The 17,593-nt window shown below is 40.6% G+C and overlaps 1 protein-coding gene across 1 annotated transcript; it reads left to right on the forward strand.

The window, feature by feature from the left end:
- The first annotated feature begins 624 nt into the window (after positions 1 to 624).
- Positions 625 to 17,428, forward strand: stk24a (serine/threonine kinase 24a (STE20 homolog, yeast)). Its single transcript, XM_041950558.1, has 11 exons — positions 625 to 1,132; positions 4,639 to 4,869; positions 7,619 to 7,675; positions 8,190 to 8,298; positions 9,067 to 9,224; positions 11,018 to 11,203; positions 11,316 to 11,461; positions 11,581 to 11,713; positions 11,821 to 11,889; positions 12,074 to 12,210; positions 14,160 to 17,428. The coding sequence occupies exons 1-11, from the start codon at positions 1,091 to 1,093 to the stop codon at positions 14,191 to 14,193; spliced, it is 1,302 nt and encodes a 433-aa protein (XP_041806492.1). The 5' UTR covers positions 625 to 1,090; the 3' UTR covers positions 14,194 to 17,428.
- The last annotated feature ends 165 nt before the right edge of the window (positions 17,429 to 17,593 follow it).

Below are 17,593 nucleotides of genomic sequence, written 5' to 3' on the forward strand. Positions count from 1 at the left end.
GTGCAAACCTACCACATGTCAACCGTGGGTTTGTCACATAGGTAGTCTTCACTGCAAAATTCCCTTTTTTCTCACTGTGCCCCTGCTGCAGCTGGACAAGAAGGGCTGTCTGTTAAAACGAAGAAAAAAATCTACTAAAAAGACCAACTTTGGAAGATCCAATTGTTTAGTCTGCCTCAGACTACAGAAGTATTAAGTAGAAAGGGAAATGATCTAGTCGCTGCCATTATGGACAGGAGAAGTCATTTCAGCCAACAAAAATTGTTCTGCAATGAGCATGTGAGTGCTGTTTTTAGATTGACTTGAAAAATTATGATTGATTTTGTGCTTTAGCTGTGCATATTTAGTACATTTCTGAAGATTACCAAAACCTAATTGACATTTAGGGAATTTGAGGCTTTTGCAGCTCCCACTGTCCCATCATCCTTGCTTTGCCCGGTTGGTAATTCGCTCCTGTTACCTGAGTGTCAAACCTCAAACGTGTGGAACCATCACCTGTATGAACTTCCTTCCTCCTCTGTGACGCTTTTCGATTCACGAATGACGACACATGCACCGGCTACTGTTCCTCATTCTGATTGGTCCTCCGGAAAATGATAATGACATTAACCAAGATGGCGCTGAGGGGCACAGAAAAGAGATGAGAGAATAGAACAACAAGAGATACAACTAAATAACAGTGTGCATTTATTTACACGGTGCGACTGTTTCAGACCAAGCCTTTGTATTATCATCGGGAAACTATCAAGCACGTGCTGAGAGACCACATCGGTCTACTAGAATTAGAATTATTCAGCTAACGGTAACTGTTTGCTAACTAGCTGCTAAAGTAGCTAGCGTAGCTAACGTTCGCAAACTGCGGAAGGCGAGTGAGGAGAAAGCTGCCTGGCAGCTCGAAGTGCAAGCCGACAAGTCAAGCGGATTTTTTTAATCAAGCGACCTCTCCGTTTGATGCATTGACCACCCTCATAGAGTTTGCAGCACAGACGAGGTCATCCAAACCAGGGGTCGGCGAGGAAACTAACGTTACACCTTTGATAAGGGCAGCAGAAAAAGACGAAAAAGGCGTCATCTTTGCTGACCTGACGCCATGGCTCATTCCCCGATTCAGAGTGGACTGCCGGGGATTCAGGTAAATACAATGTATTATTGTCTTATTAGCTAACTTTCATAGGCTCAGGCTTGGTTCAGAGCCACCCGACATTTTACTTCACGTTTCCTCTTAGCCTTCAGCTCGGAAGTTGGACTGGATGGCTGTAAATAACTTTATCTGCAGAAACACCGTATCATTATCACGTTAACACTAAGTTATCGCCTGCGCCTTCCAGTGATAAATGTTTGACAAAGTCCAGTAGTTATCGGCAAGAAGGCTGTCTTGTTGTTTGTCTGTCTGAGCTGTCAAGTCATTGATAGGTTCTTTATTCTGGCCGAGTTGCTCCTAATTTATAAACCGCATTAATTGTGGGCTAAAATTGCAATTTCCTAGAGCACAAGTTGACGTATCCAAGTTACTATTCGTACTATTATTACTATATGTCCACTCTTGTATTTTTAACCAACAGTGCAGAAGCAAGATGTTTTAGTTTATTGTAATTTAAGACAAGGAAAAGCAGCAAATTCTCACATTTAGGAAACATAAGATGGTTGGCGGCTTGTCTTGAAAAATGACAATCATTGAAGTAGTCCCCAGTTTTTCTGTGATCACCTAATTGATCAATTGCCTAGTTGTTTCAGCTGTAATAATTTCTGAGACAGTAACTGATGCTCTGCATACAGTATGTTATCTGTGTCTTTGCTTCCTTTAGCTGGTGACATGTGATGTAATTTTATCAGAGCAGTCCTCAGTCACACCTATTGGTTTAAACTACGGCTGCAGCTAATGGTAACAAATGATAACCGTCGTTATTGATTAATCTGGAATTTCTGTAGGTCTGTAAAACATCAGAAAATAGTGAAAAATCCCCAACAGAACTTTCCAAAGCAATTCAAAATCCTGATGCCCGTTGTTCAGTTTATTCCAGCCAACACAAAAGAAGATATTCATTGTACGATGACATAAAACAGAGGAAAGGAGTCAGTCTTCACATTTGAGAAGTCAGAGAATGTTTGGAAATTTTGCAAGATGAATGAAATATATTGTTCATTAATTATAAAATAATTGTAATTTCACAGTCAATCCCCTGATTGATTATGTGACTGTTTCAGTGCTGATGACATCAGATTGCTTGTTTTCACCCATCAATACTTCAAAATCTTAAGATATTCAGTTTACTATCACAAGAAAATAGTTGTTGATTAATATTCTGTTCATTGGCTTATTGACTAACTAATGGTTTCATCTCAAGTTTTGACATCACAGCTTTTTGACAGTATTTCAAGGGTTTTACTCTTTGTTGTGTATAGCAGCAGTGTACTGTATTTGTATGGTAGATCAATGGCATAGTAGCTTGAGTACTTTATTATTATTATTGTTGTTATTGTTACATGCAACATACAACAACAGTAAATATTGCTTGAACCAGCCACTAACTGACTGAGTCATTACATGTCCTTTTGGAAGACTTGGTGTAATTTAGGCCACACAGTCCATGTTAGAATAACAACCTCCTGAGGAGACAAAACCAAGACATGCATTATTATTCCACTGAGTGCACACAATGCTACTCTTTGATTTGAATCATGAATGTTTCCTTAGCATATGCACTGACAAAAATACAGGTGTAGAGGGGACAAAACTAACCTGAAACCATAGGTTACTATGCAGAGGAGTGTTAGCAGGTGGAAGTCTGGCAGTGAGCCTTCAACCCCGAGGGTGTGGTGCGTGGATGACACTAGACTACACAGTTGTGTGGTGCAGATGGGAGAGCATCAAACATGCTTTTAGAGCGAGGTTCAGGCAGCTTTAGTTGTCGCACTAAACCTGCTGACTGTGGATATGGCAAGTACATTCCCATCGTGTGTAGTCTGTGGTCGCAGTGCCCTTGTTGTTTTTCCCATTGTTTTTACAGAGGTCAGCCTCGACATTATAATTTTCACCTGGATGACTGACCACACCAGTGTTATGATAGTGTTTTGGTTGTGTTGTTTCTACTCTGCTTTATTCTGCACCGCTCTGTCTCTTTGTCTTTGTTGTAAACTCCCTTTGCTATCAAATTCAACAGCCCCCTCGTTTTTCCAAGCGCAGCTGCTCATCTCCCCTTCCATATAGTTTGACCACCATGCATTAGCACTTTTACAGGAAACTATTCTCTGGGGGGACCAAAGCAATATGCTGTGTGAACCAAAGATCATCATCTTAGGGCTGGGTTATCTGGTAAATTAGGCATTTGGCTTAATTGCTTTAGGTATTTATTGTTAAACAGCATTTTATTTTTTTCAGATTATCCTCATAATATACAATGTTATGTTTTAATAAAAAGTGCAACTTTTTTCTGTAGACTATTTTTGTCAAGGAAATTATGGCACTGCAAAGACTACGCAGCTGGTTTAGGCTAATGATTGCTGTGCATGAAGGGAAATTGAAATGGCCATCTTAAAGACCATTATTCCCTCCCTGGTGCTCCACAGGGAAATTAGCCATTTAGTTCAGTCAATAAATCAGGATGTAGTCCTTCAGTTTCTGTTGAGCCTTTGTGGTGGAGGTCATTAAGCCTCAGGTACGTCTGTGTCACGCTGTCTTGTGATTAAGTGTTACTGACAGCCACAAAATTTGATCTGAAAAGGTTTAACAGTTGGCCTGCATGCAGATATCAGGACCAGGCTGAAGTACAACATTTGTACAGGGCTGTTTGTTTGTCAGCAAAGGATCACATGAAAGTCTGGAGTTAAATTAAGTTCCATGCTGCTTTATGTGGTCAGTGACTACATTTTGGTCTTATATTCTAGTCATCACAAATTGTTAAAATGTTTGGTTATGGCTTTTGGGCATGTAATTATTTTTCTTAGTATACCACTTCCGATTATTCTAGCGAAACCACAGAGGAGTGATAACATCTAGCCTAAGCAGCTGCGCTGTAGAGCAGAGTGGGATGTCCCAAGCCTATCCTCAAGACTGGGTTTTAGCTTTAGTTTTACGGCTACACATTTATGACAGAAAACCTTCTTGACTAACTAAGGGAGTTGAGTTTGAGTGACAGTAACATTTACCTGGCAGGGAGGGGTTGACAAAATGGTTGTGCACTGTGGAATGCTGCTGGTGTTGGTCTCTCTCTTCAACTGTCAATCGTATTGTAGGTCAAGACATTTTAGGTGTCACTATGAGTGTTGTTAATTACAGCCCTAATGGTAACTCAGGTTTCAAGATTTTAAAATGTGAAGTTTGTTTTAAATTATTGTTAATCAAATTCACTGGGTGAGAATTTACTGATCATCTGTTCGTTAATTGCTAGCTAGAGTATGTGCGTATCCCATATTTAAGAAATAGCAAATTTGATATAATATTAGATATTGTCAATATTATCTGCTTCCGTGTTGAGCTGTGTAACAATAGCTTGAATACCAGTAACTTGTACCGACTGTGCTTTTGTACTAAATGTCAAATGCTTTGTGATCTGTATTTGTGCATTAAAAAGCTGCCTGTGGTTTCACATTACTAAAAAACACCCTCTCTCTCTCCCTAACATTCTGTCTGTCCCCCAGAATTTCAGAGCGGACCCAGAGGAGCTTTTTACCAAGCAGGAGAGGATAGGGAAAGGCTCCTTTGGTGAAGTTTTTAAAGGCATTGACAGACGGACTCAGAAAGTTGTGGCCATTAAAATTATTGATCTGGAGGAAGCAGAGGATGACATAGAAGACATTCAACAGGAAATCACAGTTCTCAGCCAGTGTGACAGTCCCTTTATCACCAAGTATTATGGATCCTATCTGAAGGTAAGCTTTCACCTCAGGAAAGATGGAAAAAGTCAATTTGGAGTAGTCAATGCTCAGCATAATGCATATATTAGTAGTGTGTTCCTGCAAGCAAGTGTATGCAATGTAGGTCAATAAATAATGCAAATGGACAATGGAACAAGCTTTTCCTGTGTAATATTGCTCAGATTGTTGTTGAACAACCAGAAATAGGCAAACATTGCAGTGGTATATAATGTATGGGCTTTTAACAGTGCAGTCTTTACGTATTTGGACATTAACTTTTTGTTCTTTTTGCTCAGTTCTCCAGCAGATTGGATTTGAAATAAGGCAATGGCCACAAGGTCAATGTGCTGACTTTCAGCTTCAAAGTCAGGGTGCTTGCATGCATATGGGTTAAACAGTGCAGGAATCATAGCCTTTTGTAGACATAGAAAAGTACAGCATATGACTGACAGTTGTAGGGGTGCAGGTCCTTTGATATTCTTCACTCTCTTCTGTGAATGCAAACACCCATAAAGCTGAAAGTCTGCTCTTCAGTCCATGTTTCATGTCAGATTCAATGTGCTAAAGTACAGAGCCAAAACAACAGTCTGCTGTGTATATAACCCAAGCCAGCCTTGGGGAAAAAGGGAAATAGCTGAAGTCTCAGGTGTAATGGCTGTATTGACAGCATCACTTAGTAGTAAACCATATTTTGTAAGTATAGTAGATTTTCAGGCATTCTGTGTACATGTGATGGTGCTTAGAGTGCCTCTCACAGCATTTACTGTGGTACTTAACGGCAGTAAGGAGAGAAGTGGTGCTCCATTAGCTCAAGTCATGTTACTGGCTGAAGGAGAGAATTAAGGCTTATATGTCTGTAGTATGTAAGCATTCTATTTGCACAGTGTGTATGTATGTATTTACAGAATGTGCGTGTTACAAAACTTTAAAGTGGTAGTGTTAAGATTCACCGTTTTTTAATTTATTATCTGTTGACTTAGTTTTAGTCTGGTCAGTAGTGGCAACCATTGATCATGCTAATGGCAATTTGATTTATTCTAAACCAACTGCTGGTGCTGTTGCAAGAAACAGAAAATGCATCGATAAGTGTGTGCCATAGGATTTCTACCAGATAGGACTTCACAGCAGTGTGTGTTAAGAACAACACATAAAGACTGAGATAAATAGGTAGACTGTAGGGTGTAGCTATGGTGATGATGACAGTACATACTGTTTAAATGTGTTCTACTGTTAGAGGTTTTGCTTATACCATTTATACGAAGATAGCTATGATTTTAATATCTCAGTAGGCTTTAGGGCAGAGGGTTGCACACTGTGAGGCGCAGCCACCCAGGGGGTTTCAGGGGAGTTGGAAGATTGCAAGAAGGGTGAGACGTGAGGCAAAGATACTGTAAAAGGGAAAGGTGCATGCTGGTGTTCTAAAAACAACTGCAAGGTAGTTATTGTAGCCTGTCCCACTGATTTGTCCCACTTACCAACATGATAGCAGTTACAGCAGCAGTAGTGGCTGTCACACAAAGCTCACGGAGGCAATTCAGGTAGTTGAAAGCCCCTAGCATCTGATTGCCGCACTTTGCGCCAGAAATTGTGCTTATTCTCTGAGTCATAGCTCGGTCTAAATCTAAGCACACAGACATCATATGCAAATTTTTAGATTCAGTGTGACTTACACTTACCAAGGATATCATTATCACCTTCTACCATAAATAAGCCACATCCACAAATCCACTTAGAAATCATAGAATAAAGAGGCTCCTTACAACTCCAGAACTTGGCTGAGAGTTTTTTTCAGGATCAGAGCTATCAATTTGCCACAGTGTAAACAAATATAGACTAAAGGGCGGCTCAAGTTGTTGCCCACAGCATATCTTTAATTCTCTGGTTACACCAAAAACAGACACTCCCATCTTGCTGTTTCTAAGCATAAATTTCAATCAAGCAAACTCAACTCAAGACCTCAAGAATAAATGTGAGATTTCCTTTTGATATCAAGGTTTTTTTATTGTATCATACTCTGTGAACCAACATTTGAAATAATTAACAACAAGAATAAGTGATAAGTTACTCGCATCCCCTAAAGAGAAGCATAAAGAAACAGCCCACAGGTGGGTGCTGTGCTGAGTTGGTGGGCGTGGGTAATAAGATGTCTGTATGGGCGGCAGCAGCAGCAGATACTGTCAGATTGCGTTTGATTTCTTAAGTAGTCTGTGTGCACCTGGAAGTCACAGCACATGAGCTGAGATGACACGTCTACAGATCTGGAGCTGTAGTGACTCTGGTGTTCCCCTGCACAGATGATGTTTCATTTATTCTTTTGAAAATATTGCACTTGTGCAGGAAGCAGGTATGTTTTCTGAGCACAACTCAACCAGACAGCTGAATAGATGTTTCTGGTGTTTCAGACAAGTACGGGATTCACTCAAACTAAAGTCAGTCTCCAGAAGAGTGAATGTGCCAAGGCTCTGCCTAATAAAAAACATCCTGTTCCACAATCTCCTGTTCCTAGGATTTTAATCTACCGATACATTTTCTATTGATGATATAATCTAGATAATGCAAATGGCCTTTTAAGAATTGTTTAATTAACAAAACATTGAATGCAGCTCTGGTTGTCAAATGTATTTTGCATGTTGTAGCTGCAAGAAAAGGATAAACCAACCTGTTGTAAATGTTAAAATCTATTACGCGTATCATGTCAGCCGTGGGGTTTGTATGTGCTGCAACACTGAATACTGTCTGATGGCATTGTTAATTTCATTTTCAGGGTACAAAATTATGGATTATTATGGAGTATTTGGGTGGAGGATCAGCCCTGGACTTGGTAAGTCTCTACCAAATTAAAGTAAATGAACAGTTTGATTGAATAAAAGTGGTTGTCAGGATGGCAGCCAGGCTTTCAACTTCTGTTTGCTGAAAGGAAAATATGATTGCCATTTTAAGTTACCTTACTGTGCAGTTACATGTCAGCTTAATAATGAAAATGTGACAGAAAATAATGTTTAAAAGCCTTATTACAGTCACCAAACAGAATTATTTGTAGTTTGTTTTATCTGATTCTTCTCAGAATTAAATCTTATGTGTTATCAGTTGACATGCCCGCCCTCAATTCCTATTATACAAATTCAACAAAAATCGGTTACCAATTGCTCATAATGGTCACAAAAGGCGACCTGACAACTGTTATTCCCGAGCCCTGCATTATGACAGCTCACTGAAAAACTATGAAAATCTGTGCCATCTCGAAAATCAAGCACAAAGCAACCTGTATCCTCTAATTACTTACTAGTTACTCTACTTGTTATTATACTCTACTAATACTCTAATTATTACTCTAGTTGGAACCAGGTGCCCTGGATGAAACGCAGATTGCCACAATTCTGAGAGAGATCCTGAAAGGGCTCGAGTATCTGCACTCTGAAAAGAAAATCCATAGAGATATCAAAGGTGAGACTGCTATATGCAATCGCCCTGTTTGAACAACAGGCTTGTAAATGGTTTCCTTTTGACAACACGTCCTCTATTGTCTTGTTAATCATTCTGAAGTGAGGCTGTAATGTGTATTGGCTTCAGTGTTCACCAGCTGTTGAGGATGTGTTTTCAATAAAAGTAAATTCCACAGCTTCCAGGATCCGGAATGTGTCTTCTCTGTGCTTTAGCTGTAATCAGGTTGAAGCACAAGTCAGATCACTGTAATCTGTCACATTTCACATTTGAAAGTAAATTCTGTTCAGATCTGCAAAGTCTCTGTCCTTTACAATATTATGAATAACCTTTGTTAAAATAGTGATGGTTTAGCCCATTTTAATTGTTGACATTTATAGTTTATAGTTCTTAAACAAGCATATATTGCTGTGGAGAGAGCAGCGCAAACAGGAGCTTTACGCAGCCATTTTTCTCTGTGGTGTCTACTGATCAGAGTCCTTCTGCCACTTTCCCTGTCCTGGATCTTTGTCGTGCAAATAGAAAACACTTAAAAAGCTTTTAGGAACCCGATCAATGGTTTACCAGACCAAATTACTGTATCAGGTCATTCTAACAGAGATCTTCAACGACAGAAACAAGGTTAGTGCTTGAAGCTGAGAACGTGTATTTTACTAAAGTGGTTGAGACATAGCCTGAGCCTTTTTGAAATGCTACATGTTCATTTAAGGATCAAATGTTTTCAAGAGCGGCGTTTGATGAATCTCATATTTTTGTCCCTCTTGCTTTCAGCTGCCAATGTGTTGCTGTCCGAACAAGGCGATGTGAAGCTGGCAGACTTTGGAGTGGCGGGCCAGCTGACAGACACCCAGATAAAAAGGAACACATTTGTCGGTACTCCTTTCTGGATGGCACCTGAAGTCATAAAGCAATCTGCCTATGATTCAAAGGTCAGAATTAACTCTAGTTTATTGTTGGAAAGCAGCTTTACGTAATCCCAGCAGTTTTTGGAAGGCTTTAATTGGCAACAAGAAATTGCCATTTTGTACCAAAACAGTAAGTGCACTTTATTTAATTTGTGCCATTGCAAGGCACAGTACCAAAGTGTCAATGAGTTTGACAGCTGGATCACTTTGTGTTCTCAGCTTGGTCTGAAAAGCTTACTGTAGGTTTACCACATCAGCTGGGTTGCACAGAACATCTGGAGTAGTGGGGGTTTTTTCATTCGGCTGGTTGACCTGTGGGCCAGCAGTGAGTCCAGCAACACCAGCACAAGAAAGAGAGGGGAAAGTGAGAGCATAAAGGCACAGTCAGAGGCTTATTATTGGATGAGACAAAGACAGGCCAGAGAGATTTTTGGCAGTGACCTTAAAATGACAGTGATGAGTGTTATACAGTACACTATTCAGACTAACGCAGTGACATGTGTCAGACCTGATCTGGTGACCTGATGTCTCACCTAGGGGCCAACATTTTAACGTTGCTGATCTATAAAAATCAGTCGACTGACTTCCTGTGGTGAAAGAGATAGAAAAACACAAAGTGGTAAGATGTGGGCAGGTGAGAGAGTGAGTGAGCTTGCAGAGAGAATGAGATGATATGTGAAGTCAAAACTCGGCTCAGTTTGGTTACTTTGCAGTATAATTCTGTGGTTTAACAGTGGTGTATCTAACTACAGCTGGAGTTCCCCCTTACAATCATGGAAAAAGAACATGAACAGACAAAATACACTACCAGTCAAAAGTTTGGACACACCTAGTTTTTCTTTATTTTTATTACTTTCTATATGGAGTTATGTAGTAAACAAAAAAGGGTTAAACAAACCAGAATATGTTTTATATTCTAGATTCTATGAAGTAGCCACCTTTTACTTTGATGACTGCTTTGCACACTCACCTGAAATGTCTTGAAGGAGCTCCCAGAGGTGCTGAGCACTTGTTGGCTGTTGGCTCTGCGGTCCAACTCATCCCAAACCTTCCCAGTTGGGTTTTGGACAGGTGATTGTGGAGGCCGAGTCATCTGACGCAGCACGCCATCACTCTTCTTCTTGGTCAGATAGCCCTTACGTAGCCTGGAGGTGTGTTTGGGGTCAACTGCTAACTGGAATGGAGTGGATCTTTAAGTGCACATGCGTGGAACTTGAGGCCAATGTGGAACTTGAGTTGTGGCATGAATGGAAACGTGTGCACGTCTGTGCGACAGGTACACGTCTGCAGCTGTCCGCAAACGTGGAACTGAAAGTATGTCCGAGCCTTTATAGTGCCCCACCTTATGGCTAGTGGCCAAGGCCCACAGGCGACTCCTGTTGTGAAATACAGGTGCAACATATAACCATGCTTTTTCTCCAGTTAGCATCAGTAAATCAAGAACAAATAAAATGGAGATGAAGAGCATTGTTCGAAGAAAAAAAAAGCACCCAAATGATCCATAACTTTTTGTCTTTCTTTTCATTGCTCTGTCAACTGTGTGTGCTTGTTTTTGTCTGGAGTTTTTAAGCACTTTTGAAGACGGGTCTAGACGAGAAATGACCAAGTGCATATTTTTGGGACAACCACAACATGAGTCAGTGTGGCTTGTTAAGACAGCCACTATGTCACAGTCGTCAGAGCTTCAGCTGCAGAGCTTCCTCAAATACATCCATGCATGTCAGCCATGTTGCTTCACACAGCATTGTGCCAGTGTGTGCATTTGTGGAAAAGCGTGTGAGACTAATGAGAGGATCTTCTTTGTCTTTGTTTTATAGGCAGACATCTGGTCATTAGGAATAACAGCAATAGAACTGGCTAAAGGAGAGCCACCCCACTCTCAGCTTCATCCTATGAAGGTCTTATTCCTCATCCCAAAGAATAATCCACCAACACTGGAAGGAAACTACAGTAAACCACTGAAAGAATTTGTGGAAGCCTGTTTAAATAAGGAGCCTAGCTTTGTAAGTTTAAACGACATTTGTTCATATTGTTATGAGGAGTGCACAGTACATGAAGATAGAAAGCTATTCTTTTAATGTTCACTGTTAAGTTTGTTTTGTGTGTTCTCCATAGAGGCCAACTGCCAAAGAGCTGTTAAAACATAAGTATATTGTAAGGCATGCCAAAAAGACATCCTATCTGACAGAGCTGATTGACAGATACAAGAGGTGGAAATCAGAGCAGTCTCGGGATGAATCCAGCTCTGATGAATCGGATGAGTAAGTTGTTTGCACCATCAAAATGCAGTTTCCTGGAGGTGGGGAGGGATTTACAGTCTGATACAAAATCTAGCAACTGCGAGTACCCTGATCGTTTTCTGCATCCTGTGTCACTGCAGGGAGCCAGATGGCCAGGCATCTGGAGGAGATGACTCTGGCAGTGATGACTGGATCTTCAACACCATCAGGGAGAAGGACCTAAAAAAGTTTCAGAATGGGGCAGCGCAGCCTGCTGAGCTCGAGCGGAAACAGGTGAGACCGTGTGTCACTGTAGAGGATAAAAGAAATGAACGAGTCTTTGAGTCTTGCGTGTGAATTTCAAATTTCCCTTTTGACCTTAAAATCAACCTTTTTTCCAGGTGCAGGAGAGTCCAAAGAGGCCTTTGTCACAAAGCTTATCAACAATCTTTTCTCCATTGTTTACTGAGGTAAGGATTTTACACAGTTACCCCCAATTAAAACAGCCATCACTGAATAGATTTAGATTTCAATGCCGATCACACAGAATGAAATCTACTAAAAGCTCATATGCATTTGTTTTGTCAGAGAATACAAATAAAATATTTAGGACGTTCACATTTGACTGTTATCTAAATGTTGTCATTGTTGCAGATGAAAGAAAAGGGTGAGACAAGTAATGGCAAGCCAGAGGCTGCAGAGGAGCTGCGGGAGGGCATACTCCTGGCAGAAGAAACACATCCAGGCATCTGTGACTCCCTGGTGGCTGAACTAGTGCAGAGACTTCAGAGGTAATAAGGCTTCATATTGTCACTTCTAATTATATTCTCAATAGTTCTTTCATGTAAAACTCACATGAAATTACATATTTACAGTACCTGTGAAAGGTTGAAGAGACACACCTTCTCATTCAGTGTTTTTTCTTTATTTGTATTATTTTGTTTATTGTTATTTTATGTTTTATACCTCAGATTCTTCAAAGTAGCCACCTTTTGCTGCAATGAGTTTTTCACACTGTTGGCATGCTCTAAACCAACTGCACGAGGTAGTCACCTGGAATAGTTCTCCAACTGTTTTGAAGGAATTCCCAAATATGCTGAGCACTTGTTGGCTCCTTTTCCTTCACTCTGCAGTCCAACTCATCCCAGTCCATCTCATTTGGATTCAGGTTGGGTGACTGGTGCAGCGCTCCATCACTCTCCTTCTTCGTCAAATAGTTCTTACATAGCCTGGAAGTTTGTTTTGAGTCACTGTCCTTTGACAAATAAATGACGGTCCCATGAAGCATAAACCAGATGGGATGGCATGCTGCAGAATGCTGTGGTAGCCATGCAGGTTCAGTGTGCCTTGAATTTTGAATAAATCACCAGCAAAGCAGCCCCACACCATCACACCTCCTCCTCCATGCTTCGGGGTGGGAACCACACATGCAGATACCATCTGTTCACCTTCTCTGTGTCTCACAAAGACACAGCAGATAGAAGCACAAATCGCAAATTTGGACTCATCAGATCAAAGAACAGATTTCCACTAGTCCAATGTCCACTCTTTGTGTTTCTTGGCCCAGGTAGCTCTCTTCTTGTTGTTGGTCTCCCTCGGTTGTGGTTTCTTTTCTGTAATTCAACCATGAAGGCCTTCTTCCACATTCTGTTTTATTTATGGTTTACACTGCATCCCAACTGTTTCAGAATAGGGATTGTAAAATATAAAACACATTTTGCTTTGCTGTATTGTTTAACACATCACTTTTTAACTATTGTTTCATAGTTATGATGTCTTCAAGTTTAATTTACAATTTAGAAAATAATAAAACTAAAGGAAAGCCCTTAAATGAGAAGTTGCATCCAAACTTCCTAAATGTGATGTATTTCCTGTTGAAACTGGTTGTTGTGGCAGGACATTAAGTTTGGATCATTTTAAGTAAAAGCCTGTTGACTTTCAGGTGTGGCGAGAGAGGCATTTTAGTTCAACAGGATGGCCAAAAAGGTCAGATTGTTTGAAAATCTGAATTTATTTGTTGGACTTTGTAGTTACATACACCATGAGGTCATCACTAAAGATGCACTGTAAGCTTTCCAGGATGTTCAAGTGCCCACTTAATGGAATCTTGAAGGGCATCCTGGGATGGTGCTGATGTTCTGTCTGTCTATTGGTCCGTCCATCCAACACTTCACACTGTGCACACAATGAAATATCTTGACAGCATTAAATTGATTGCAAAGTGCCAAAGACAAGGTTCCACTGAGGCCGATAGGAAAGTCATTTGTTTTGCAGGTACTTGGTCATAAACCAAAGTATAGGAGCAATTAAAATGTTGATCCGATGACAGCGCTAGATGTCACTCAAAATCACAATCTCATGGTGATGTTGGAGGAAAGCTCAGGGGATCACCAAAGTCATTAGGCCATCCATCATGTGGGGTCCATGAATGTCTGTACTAAACGTCATGCTATCCTTTAACAGTAATTATTTTTGTGCTGCCAACGTTGGCATTTCACTTTGAGCACAGCCTAGACTGATAAAGGTTTAGGTAGGCTGAAGAATACAGCCCCTGATGATGCCCCTGAAACAGCATAATTAAAAAAATAAAGTGCAATAATGAAGTGGATTAAGAATAATATCAGTTTTTCATGCGTCCAACATTGACTTGTGTGTAATGAGCATTATAGCCAGTCCAGTAGTGTTACTCAGGCTTTTTACTTTGTTTACTTTATTAACCTTTTATTCTGATGTTTGTCAGGTTTTCTGTGCCACAGGCAGCTGCCACTCATTGAGAGGAGCGACATCCAGCTCTGCTCTAATTTTCCACCCTGGTGGGAGCAGTCAGATCTTTTCCTCTGACCTCCACAGCCGGGATGAAGTCTCCCAGGAAGGTCCCCCATCACTCATTTGCCTGAAGCAAATCCTGGCCTACTTAATGTCTGTTTATATGCTTGCACACCACCAGAGGGTCCTATTCAGGACAGTCAGGGGCCAGCCGCTCAACTGCCACCCTGACTGCCACCTGCTGTAAGATGTCCCTTCTCAATACCTCCTTCACGACTGTTTTTGTTTTAAGGGTGGAGTTATCTTTCTGCCAGGACTCTAGAGTTCTTGGTTTCAGTGAGTGCGTGTGGCTTTTTAATGAAGGTCTACACTCAGCATCCTTTCGAGAAAGTACCTTGCCTAATTAATCGTGTGCATGTGTGTGTGGCTGTGCGAGATACCTTGTGAAACATGCGGTGAAGAGTGACGAGTGGGTTGAAGCATTCTATTGAAAACTCAGGTATTCTGCTTTAAGTGGATTGGGTCCTCTGGGAGATGGAAGGAGCTCTGATAGGGTGGTTGTACAGACTTGTAAATAAACAAATTTCTACAGATTCATGAAAAAACAATGGAGCGTTTGTAATGGAACCACTGTGTATAAATGGCCAAATGCAAACTGTAGATACTGGTTGTGAGGTAAATATTTTGAGAGACTAAAACGGCCATACATGAGATTGCCTTGCCTTTCTACTTGTTCTTTTGTATATCGGTCTTTGATTTCTCCAGTTGTAAAACTTTTTCAGTTCTCATCCAGTGAATGAAAATGGCTGCCCTCTATCATGTTTTAGTATTGATTTATGCTATATTTCTTAATTCTCTTTAACTTTTTGGTTTCATGCTCTATGCTGTGGCTGTAATAGTGTTGGAGAATGTAAAAAAAAGAAAAAAAAGGCTGGACCACTGAAGCCCCTACCAGTTTTAAACACTGGATGCTCTGTTGCCAGCCCCAATTCCACAAGGCCTGGAGTTGTGTTGGGTTGTTGGACTTTGCCTCCCCCACTTTTTTTCTTTTCTTTTTTGCTGTGTGTTTTTGGCTGGTTAGATTAATTGAGGTTTCGTCCATTCATTCCATTAACAGGGCAGTGCCATCATCTAGTCTATAAATCAGCAGACTCTGTTAGTCTTCCTAGGAGCTGCAGTGGTACTATCTATCGCCTCAGCGTACCTACAGCTTTAATTGCACTTCAAGTATAAATGCCTTTGACTATAAACAAAGTAGCCATAAAACAGTAGCACGAGACTTACAGTACTTCGCAGGTATGCTGTCTGGGACAAAAAAAGAAGAAGCCCACCTAAAGTCTCACAGCTTAGACTCTGGAGTTGGTCTTGCAGTGTAATATTTGCCTGGCTGTATATTTCCATTGGGACTTGTGAGAGGTTTTTCAGTTGTACAGTTAATGCATATAGGCATAAACTTCTCACATAGACAACACTGCTCTCAGATGTATATATTAACATAAAGCCAGGAGGTGTTCAGAGACCAGCGGCACTGCTACTACAAAGGAATGTGCATGATAGTATAACAGTATAAAGCCTATTGGTTGGCCTGGGCAGTATGCGTTGTAGCATACTGCTGCAGGACTGGAGGAATGTTGAGTCCTGAACAGAGTTGAATCAGCCTTTGAGTATTTGTGATGAATGGGATGAATAGTATCAGCTTTAAAATGTTAGATCAAATGTTTTTGTTGTGATACCCCCTCGACCCCCCCACAGCAGTATGCAGCAATGATCAAAAATATGTCTTTCATTTCATAATGTGGGCATGAACAAATGGACTCAGTTTTCTTCTTCTCACACCAGAATCTTCTGCTGTTTAGATGGTATATTGTATTTTGCCTAGCCAACACATGGTACACAATACACGGGACATGTTAAAGAGATGATTCAACATTTTTGGAAATGTGATTGTTGGCTCTGGAGGGCGGACTTAGATTGGAAGATCGATGTTCTCTCTCTCATATCTGTCCATTAAAGGTCCAGTGTGTAAGATTTAGAGGAATCTGCTGGCAGACCAGTATAATAAGTATGCTTTCATTAGTGCATGAATCACCTGAAAACATAAATTGTGTTTTCATGACATTAGAATGTGCCCCATGTTGGACCAACCAACACTGGCTCTAGAGAGCACCTTTTAATGTTTTCAGCAGCCGCCGTCTGGAAAGATGAGGTGAGGGGTATTCAGTTGCAATCTGCAACCTCACCACTAGATGCTACTAAATCCGCCACACTGGTCCTTTAATCTGCGAGCTTCAGAGGTGCAGGTGGACTGATATGTTTTCCCTTCACAGAGCCAGGCTAGCTCTTTCCCCGTTTCCAGTCTTTGTGCTAAGCTAAGCCAGCCTGGCTGCTGGTTGTAGCTTCTGCCACACAGACTCAACCACAAGTGGATTTCCCAGAATGTCTCATAATTCTTTTAACTCTTAAATTTTTCTGATTTGAACAGAACATTTCCTCCCAGTTTTTCTCCACATACCTTAATGTTTTCTTTTCTGCTAGGTAATTAGAGTGAATTACACCGCTCAGTGAGTAAAAGTCAAATATGTTCAAATGAATATGTAAGTAGAAACCGGTTATCCAAATCAAGAAAAGGTACCAGACTGAACCATTTGCATTTTCACTGTTTTCCTTTGTGTTTCTGCTCTTCTGTGAAACATTCCTCAGCTCTCCATTCAGACTTCTCATGTGACATGTGCCATGTAAGCCCGCCATCCCAATCTGACACAAATTCAATACAATTTGCACCTTTTACATGGTCTATTATGACTCTATCTTTTTATGTATTGCCCTCTGCAGATTTATTTTGCTTTTTTTTTTAAATGGTACTTAAATAGGCTACAATATCCTGTTGCAAATACACCAGGTTTATCCCCCCCCACCCCCCACTCCACCCCTTGTGTGCTGTATGGCAATAAAACAGTATGGTTGCCAGGAGTCATTTCTTAGCACAAGTAGGCATATATTCTATTAAACTATTTTTATAACCCAAAAGAGCAGTATTATGTAATAGAGGGAGCAAAGTTTGGTCTGTGATGTGTTAAAGTTTCAGTGAACACTGGATAGCAATCACTTAAAATGTACATTTCATTTTGTGTGACTTTGCTGACAGTTTATAGTCCAGTATACATATTTGCTAATTCAGGACAGTACTGTTGGATTTATTGAAAGTTGTCAAATGATTAAGGAAAAATAAAAATCCAGTGCAAATTTGATGAGCAGTTTTGCTGTTGTTTGACTGATTCAGCCTGATTTGCAGCTCGCTTGCCTGCACCAGCTTTTTACATTTCCTGTGATTCAGAAGAGTTCACGTCAACCTGCAGTGCTTCTAGTAACTATCACCTGTCTTGCATGTTGTGGTACTGTTACAGTCTA

This window comes from Chelmon rostratus, chromosome 13 (assembly GCF_017976325.1).
Source record: "Chelmon rostratus isolate fCheRos1 chromosome 13, fCheRos1.pri, whole genome shotgun sequence".
Classification (NCBI taxonomy): domain Eukaryota; kingdom Metazoa; phylum Chordata; class Actinopteri; order Chaetodontiformes; family Chaetodontidae; genus Chelmon; species Chelmon rostratus.

What these genes read in the sequence shown, in the direction of transcription:
- stk24a (XM_041950558.1), top strand. Translation starts at nt 1,091, where the DNA reads ATGGCTCATTCCCCGATTCAGAGTGGACTGCCGGGGATTCAG. An exon ending in ATTATGGATCCTATCTGAAG is followed by an intron (nt 4,870 to 7,618) that starts GTAAGCTTTCAC and finishes TTTCATTTTCAG; the next exon opens with GGTACAAAATTATGGATTAT. An exon ending in CTGAGCTCGAGCGGAAACAG is followed by an intron (nt 11,714 to 11,820) that starts GTGAGACCGTGT and finishes CCTTTTTTCCAG; the next exon opens with GTGCAGGAGAGTCCAAAGAG.